The 8,600-nt window shown below is 40.2% G+C and overlaps 1 protein-coding gene across 1 annotated transcript; it reads right to left on the reverse strand.

Moving 5' to 3' along the window:
* Positions 1 to 1,035: 1,035 nt before the first annotated feature.
* LOC139711072 (protein Njmu-R1-like) lies at positions 1,036 to 8,590 on the reverse strand. The gene is made up of 6 exons (XM_071622990.1): positions 8,519 to 8,590; positions 7,595 to 7,711; positions 6,095 to 6,159; positions 2,996 to 3,198; positions 2,166 to 2,340; positions 1,036 to 1,192 (listed from the first exon to the last, which is right to left on the reverse strand). Exons 1-6 carry the CDS (start codon positions 8,588 to 8,590, stop codon positions 1,036 to 1,038), a joined length of 789 nt encoding a protein of 262 aa, XP_071479091.1.
* Between the last annotated feature and the right edge of the window lie 10 nt (positions 8,591 to 8,600).

An 8,600-nucleotide genomic window follows, 5' to 3' on the forward strand; every position in this document is an offset into this window, starting at 1 on the left:
ACAAAACAAAACAATACAAAACAAAATCATTTGTGTGTGTGGGTGGGTGATACAGGCTGGTAGATATTGAAAGAGTTTAAAGACAGGGTCCACTGCATTTGAATAGCACGCTTCGTGGTACACTTCATAAAATATCACACTACAATGGGTCTAAAAACACTGGATTCATGATAAATCACAAATTCTAACTGCTCCAAGCTGACAGCACATCTATGCTGGTTTAGTGTGTAAACAACTGACTCACTGAGTACGTTTACAGAAATCATTTTTCTATATCTATATACAGGTAGATGGTATGTATGTACATTTTTGTACTACAGATATAAGAGTTTCGGGGTGAAAAACGTAAAAAGTACAGATAGATAAGAACCACATGCAGCAGTTACACACACCTTGTATCCTCACAAAGACACACAATTATCAATGTCTTATCTCCATCCATACAGGAAAGCAACCAAGATATTTCATTAAATGCCCGAGTCATCTACTTGATATAAATACTGTTACTGCGCATTTGGCCTCTTTCTATACAAAGAATGGTTGCTTATTCAAAACAAATCAAAAGTAAAATGGTTAAAAGACCTTCAGTACAGGTACAAGAGTACAGCTAACCTGTGGCAAGATATGCTGACAGTCGGTGTATTTTTTCATGTTGCAAAGATTTCTAGACTGCGACAATTTGAACCACTTCCAATACTCCTTTGGCTTCATTAATGCACATAAACAGGTTGATATAGAGGGGTTCATATGCAACAACAAAAAATCACTTCCTCCTTGCCGCTGTAGCACGCATCATTTTGGAAGTGTAATAAACAATCGCAGACAAGAAGATGTTCCTGCACAATTTACTAGTTGCTCTATGTGGAGCACGCTCAGCAGCTACTGATTCTACGCTTCGCTGGAACATTTCCAACTCATTTCTGTCCTCACTTAATTTCTATATACTTGGTACACTTGCATGAACTTCATGAGACAAGTTGTGCACTAATGATGTAAGTTATTCATTCTGTTAATCATATATCCATTCCTCGCCATTCATGCAGCCAACGTCGAACTGTCCGTCTCTGAGATGAATTCCTCTAGGACGTTCAGGACGTTCTGCGTGTCCTTGGCCGACACCGTGTTCTCGTCCTTCCAGATGTGGCGCAAGAGGATGGCGCCGCAACCACAGTCACGCAGGAAAGCGTAGGCTCTGGGTTGGCGAGTAAAAAAAAAAAAAAAAAAAAAGAACTATCACAATCATGACTGTACCATGTTATATTCTATATGAGATTTGAAAAGGAAGAGGGAAAACACTAGACATACTGTCTATTTCACAAGCAAACAATTCTCAAAAATTAGAAGACAATATTGTGAGTAATTGAATTCCAAATTGTAAAATCACAATGACAGACTGACAAATAGGTATCACCATATACTGTTTCCTTTTTTCAATAGCAAAATTATCCATTCTCAACCTTGGAAGTAGCATAAAGTGCAGTTTTGCTTTGGAAGGCAATACTCTACCCTGTTTTTGAAAATGATCAGACTGGCAAAAGATTGAGAAGTTTAAGATTGAGATCTTTAAGATTTCAAAGTTTTGCCAGTGTGGCCATAAACTTCCTATAAAACTTCTTGTGAAACTTCTCACTCAAACCAGGGAAATTTCCCAAAACTTCTTGATCTTTTGCAAGTGTGACTACTAAAAACTGAAACTTTGCGATCTTTGTCATGTGATCGGTCAACCACCTGTTTTCCGGCGGCGCCTCAGAACCGCACTACTATTATGATGTACAGGTGTTCGTTATGTCACAATCACTAGCCATCACAGGGCGCGCTCTTTCTTCTTCCTTGCGCAAGTGTGCTTAGTGATCCAACCCTCTCCATCTTGATCGAGAAGTTTGGCTGCCAGTGTGACCACACAACAAAAGATCGTGAAAACTTCATGATCTTAAACTTCTTGATCTTTTGCCAGTCTGACCACATCTTATGATGCACACATACTAACTCTAACTACATCAACTTTCACCATCCTACTGAGCACCCATCTACACACCTCAGAAATTCAATTATCACGGGCTTTACTCAAGGACACTGGTGCTAAGGTGGGGCTAGAACCACAAACCTTCAAGTTTGAAACTATAGCCTGCACAGTCACCTCCTGGCGATGCATATTCTATACTGACCTGTAGAGGGCGTAGTGGTCGGTCTCGGCCTGCCTGATGAGCCGCTTCAGTGTGTTGAGATCCTGGATGGTGTGGAGCTTGTAGTCCTCGATGACCTGGCGGAGGAAGGCGGGGTTCAGCGTGTCGCCCCCTTTCAGAAGGGTCTTGGACCACTCCTCACAGAACCAGGACTTCTCTGGGGGAATGGACGTAGCATGACACACACAATGGTTATCTATCAGGCCTAAAAGATACCAAGAGTATTACTACCTCCTCCAGTTATGGGTGTGTATCTCTTGGATACAACACACAGCTATAAAAAGTAGTACGACAGAAAGAAATTGACTTTTGACATTTTATCTTTTTGTAAAATATGCTTATTGAACAGAGGTTTCAGAAAAAAAAAAAAAACTTACAGCACTGTAGAATAAAGTCAGAGAATACATTGTTACATTTCTTTCCTATTACAGACTGTAAGAAAATGTAATCACTTGGCTTTACATACTTATTCACTTGGGCAGATCTGATATCTAGTCAAATGCAAAGGGACCGTAAAAAATCCTTTGACTTTTAAGAATTCAACTTTCACAATAGAATTGACATGTTTATACTAATCCGGGGAATGATTTTTCTTCAACTTGTGCAAGGTAAGCTGAAATAGGTGAGATTGACCATAGTTATGATAACTGTGTGATTGTCTCAACGCTAGACAGTGTTTCTCCAATATACACATACACCTTAAAACATGCACACATACTATACACAAACACATACACATACACCCACTTGTTCACCCTGCACACATATCGATACACTGTAGAACCAATCAGACAAGCAGTCCGGCGCCTCACCTGCATTTTCGAAGCGGTGAAGGTCATTCTCAAACACCAGCCTGCTCCTGTGGGCGGCCCTTGTGGGTGACCTGATGTTGGCCTGCGCGTTGCCCGCTTCGTCGATGTCGATGAGGATCGGGTCCGATGCTCCAGACGTGGCCTGGGAGGCGGCATCGCAGGATTGCTGAAGCAGGTCGGACAGGCTACAGGCCTTCATGAATCTACGAGGAGAGGATGAGCAGGGTGGGGTTGGAGGAGACCAGTGTATCTCACAAGTGCGACTAAGGCACCGTTCACTCCCACATACTCATTCCCTGCTCTACCAGTACCAAATTTCATGAAGTATTACTTATCAAAAAGTGGAGTCAAAAGGGGCCTGAGCTTTCGATCCTGGCAGAATCTTTCGTCAGAGGCAAATTGACAAACAGGCAGGGAAAGCAATATCATATAAGGACTTCACACAACAGAAACAGTCACAGTGAAGTCCTTATATGTGATTGCTTTCCCTGCCCGTTTGTCATTTTGCCTCTGACGAAGACCTGCTAGGATCGAAAGCTCAGGCCCCTTTTGACTTCATTTTACTCCATTGGCTTGCTACTATTGGATAAGCAGTTTTCAGTAGCTTTTTTTTTTTGTGCTACATTTACCACAAAGCTTGAAGACTGCACGGAACAAATGATCAAAAACACACTAATTATCTTCAAAAGTATGCTAGGGAACATTGAGGGGGAAAATGAAAATATCAATCAAATTCATTATCAATATAACCTTTCTGAGTACCTATTCTTTTAACCCCTTTGTGTGCTTCGAGTGTAAACTAGTGCAAAAAACCCACAGCAATATGTACAGTGTCTGTACTCCCTGGCACAGAATGTCTCACTACAATATATTAAGTATGCAAACATATTGCTTTTAAATGCTCTACATGACAGATGAAAACATGCAAACATGTGCTAAAGCAGGAAAGAATAGCTTCAAAACAACATCTCTTCAATGTCCTTCTGCTTCTCAACTGATGTTAGCATCAGGAATCACAGTATGATGTCTAAATTTCACAAGACATAAACAGTGCATTTGTGACCGTGCACCTCAAAACGAACATAAAGTCGCACACACTGATTTTGCGTGAGGACTGAAAATAAGTGAAATGGGTCAACCTAGCCGAACTTGATTTTTTCATATTTTCTGAAAGAGCGGGTCTTCTTTTACATTATGCTAAAATTTGGTATCATAAAACGGGCAGGAAAGTGTGTTTTTTTAGCAGTTTATCTCGAACATTTTTGGTAGAATAGTGTGATTAGGTGTGTCTTTAGAATCCCTTTTTCATTTCTGAAAAACCTTGTCCACACTCTTCACTTTCAACTCTAATAACTTTTGAAAGGATAGCACTACTGCTTTGAAAGTTGGCATTAATTATGGACAGAATGTGTTAGTGAGGCATGCTTAATATCAGTTTAATTTGATAATCCCTTCATTGTTGTTACTCTGGTGGTTTACTTCCTGTTTTTTGTCCCATTCATCGCACAGCCAACACTGTTTGGTAAAGATTAAGCGCTTGAATAGACACTGTACTTCAGAGCCTCTTTTCTCAGTTCACACTTTTCCTGAGTTTGTGCTTTCTTTCCAATATTAGATTGATTAGGAGAGTCCATTTGATTTGAGTTATACATCATTTTAAAGCTTAAAGTCTGCCCTTTTAGAATATGGTCTTAACTAAAAATTCATGTCTGGCGACTTTTTGTTTGTTTTGAGGTGCAGGGTCACATTTGATTTTAAAAACAAAAGCCATGAGAAAAAAAAAGAGACCCGGGGGTCACACGCTCACCTGAGTATCGCAATTTCACCTTCCATGCATTCTTGCACACTCTTACCTGAGAACATTGGAAACTTAGGTCTGCATATATGGATTCCCCCCCCCCCCCCCCCTCAACTCCAGGGTGGGGGGGGGGGGGGGCAGGCAGCCCTGGATCTGCACTGAACAAACTTGGAACTAAATTCATCAATGCACAAACTCATGGTATTAACTTTGCTTTATCAGTTCTGGTTCTAGAGTAGAAGATTTTAAATATTCCTTAATTGGGGGGGGGGGGGGGGGGGGGGCCTAGGGGCCCCCCAAGAGGGACATGTGGCCATTTGAAAGAATTGAGATTCTATACCCCTAGGGATGCTACCTGCTAAGTTTGGTCAAAATTCATCATGACGTTTTCAAAAAGAAGATGAACATGTACAATTCAGGCCCCATTAGGACCCATCCCCATCCCCTCTCCTGGGTCCTGGGGTGGGGGGCATCCCTGATTCCGCCAATCCCATGAACAAACTTGAAACTACAGTCATCAATGTACTAACTCATAGTATTATCTAAGCCCTATCACTTCTGGTTCTAGAGAAGATTTTTGAAGATTCCTTAATTTTAGGGGGTTTGGGCCCCCCTGGGGGCCCCCAGGTGGGCCATGGTGCCCATTTGAACAAATTGAGATCCTATCCCCCTCGGGATGCTACCTACCAAGTTAGGTGAAAATCAGACATGGGGATCTCAAAGTGAAGATGAAAATGTACAATTTAGGCCCCATGAGCACCCCTCCCCACCCCCCCTCCCCTGGGTCCCAAGGAGGGCACCCCTGATTCCCCCATGAACAAACTTGAAACTACAGTCATCAATGTACTAACTCATAGTATTAACTAAGCCCTATCACTTCTGGTTCTAGAGAAGAAGATTTTTAAAGATTCCTTAATTTTAGGGGGTTTTGGCTCCCCTGGGACCCCCCAGGTGGGCCATGGTGCCCATTTGAACAAATTGAGATCCTTTCCCCCTAGGGATGCTACCTGCCAAGTTTGGTGAAAATCGGTCATGGGGTTCTCACGAAGAAGATGAAAATGTAAAAAGTTTACGCACGACGCACAACGCACGACGGACGACGGACGACGCACACCGGACGCCGGACGAAGAGCGATCGCAATAGCTCACTTGAGCCTTCGGCTCAGGTGAGCTAAAAAAGAGAGAAAAATGTGCACTGTCTGTCACTTTGACTTGATCTGAAGTGTAATAAAGTATGTCACAAGTCTCCATCTGCATGGTGCTACTTGCAATGGAAAATGTTCCCACTGACATTTACTTACTTTTCAATATCAGTCTTGAATGACTGTTCTGCACCCACGATCTCGATATGAATTTCAAGAAGTGCCTGTAGGTGAAACAGAAGACAAGGAAGATTCATATATTCTCGATTATTCATTTATCTGTGAAAAGCAAGAGTCACCCAAGTATCTAAATTTTACACCCTTCCAATTTCAACAGCCACAAACCTCATACAGAATCATATCTAATACTATATATATAGTATAGTATAAGAGGTATACTTGCAGTATATTTCTATTTTCATGAATTCTATGAGTTGACCAACAGTCAAGAATTTAACAAGTATTGCCTCCCATATATTGTATTGCATATGAAGTACACCACCTCCAAGATGGGAAATTGCTAACAAGTCCCTCTACAAATGATACTTCTTCTTTCTTTGTGAATGTGGTTCTGCATCATAAATTAAAACACTTAACAAAATTATCTCATAAGTCCCAAATTTGCGAAATATACCTGTAACACAAATATGTACTGGGTATACAGTATATCAAAAAAATTCATCTCATAGTACAGTTGTTTCATTTAAAGAAAAAAAAAAGAAACTCATGAAACAGATAGGTATTTATTTGTGTTAACTTAAGGCTGTTTGACCTTCAGTACCAGTAAGTTAATTAATTGAGTACAGCCTCCTTGGGAACATCAAAATAGTTGCAATACTCATCTCACTATGATATCTCTGAAAGAAAATACCACACCTTATTTGCTTTGTACAAACCAAAGACGCTTAACTCATAAGACAGGAAAGTGCGCGCTAATCCTGTACAAAACAAAATGGACAGCGCGCGGTCCTCAAGCGTATTACACACATCAACTGAGACGCACTGCCTTGACGATTGATAAACAGCAGCAGCAGCTTCAGGGACAGCGCGTCTCAGGTGATGTGTGCTGCTGTCTTTGAAGATGTTGTTGTTGTTGTTTATCAAGCGTTTTGATTGTGAGATCACGTTGTTGCCAAATTTTTACCTCCACGAAATAATCCTTATTACTCTAAAATCTCGTTCTTCAAAATCATCCCCTTAATCGTAAAAAAGCTACGACTATAATCTTTAAATCTTTTTAAGATGATAAAAATAACACTACCTTTGGAAATGAATGATGTTTCTAGGTGTACTGAGTTTGTACTTAGCTCTCTTTTGTATCGTCATGTAGGGTAGCCATTTTGTGTCCATTTTTATCGCACGCCTTCGTATCTTGTTATCTACCATCTTTGGTACCAACACACAAAGTGACCAAACACTTTACTTGCATAGATTGCCCTCCCTTCTTAACTTTACTAAAATTGACTGTTTTGAAATATGAATTAATAGAATTTCACTCTTGATGTTACCCAGTGAAAGTCAACACATGGAAGACATTAATCATACAAATGCATATTCCCGCCACAACATGCACACTTCATCCACACCCCATAAAAGTCTGGGATGGGTAAATTAATGGAAGATGGCTAAGTTAGGTCGCCATGGCAACAGAGAACTCACTGCATTGATGAGGTACGCCACGTCCTCCCTGAGTGTCGACACACATCGGCAGACATACTGGGTGGCTTTGTCGTACCAGTTCTCTAGATGGGTCTGAATCTGAGCTGGATCGGCTGACTGCAAATCACATTTTTTTTTTTTAAAGAGACAAAGAAAGAGAGATCAAATTTATGAGAAATCATGGATCTCATCATCATTCATCATAATTTCTTGAAATCTCCTATCCTTAAAACATTCAAAATCTTTTCTTTTTTAAAAGCTGATGGAGGCATCATGTACAGTAGCCAAGATAAAGTCAATGAAAACATTTACGAGTACCTACTTCTGATGTTAAGAATCGCCACTAAATTAATCCAACACTTTGTAATCGCCATAAAAGCTTAAACTGCCATTAGAATATGATGGCCATTTTAGACATGTCAACTCCTCTCATTCTATACTGAGGGCAACAAATTGAAGCTGCATATTAAAGATTAAATATTAATTTCATGTCTCTTAAAATATGATAACAAAGCTTATTGAAGTACATATGTGGTAATCAGCTGATCATGATGCAATTGCCATGCTTGACTGTTTTTACTGAATATACCTTTCAATATCAATTATACAATACAAATCTCATTGCAAAATGCACACTGGAATGATTTATAACAGCAGACACACAAAGAGAAGAATGTATCAAGCCAGTGACATCTATATCATTTACGTCCATATTAGCTCTACCTCACCAAGTGAGGGGAAAGTTCAGGCTATTGAATCTGCATGTATTCATCCATTATCTTACACCATATACAACCGAACAAATTACCACGGCAATATAACTGACATAAACAAGACACAAGAAATTTCACTGATTGATGAAAAAGGGTTCAGCAACAAGCTACACTCTAAACAAATTACGCTGACAAGTCAGATTATAATTACCTTCTGTTCCATAAGGGGTAAAACACCCTCACTTATAAGATCAAGCTCTGGTCGGAAAGTGAAGATCATCATGGTTAAGGAT

Source organism: Diadema antillarum, unplaced genomic scaffold (genome assembly GCF_040938485.1).
Source record: "Diadema antillarum isolate AM-2024a unplaced genomic scaffold, OU_Dant_1.0 seq00001606_RagTag, whole genome shotgun sequence".
In the NCBI taxonomy this organism is placed as follows: Eukaryota; Metazoa; Echinodermata; class Echinoidea; order Diadematoida; family Diadematidae; genus Diadema; species Diadema antillarum.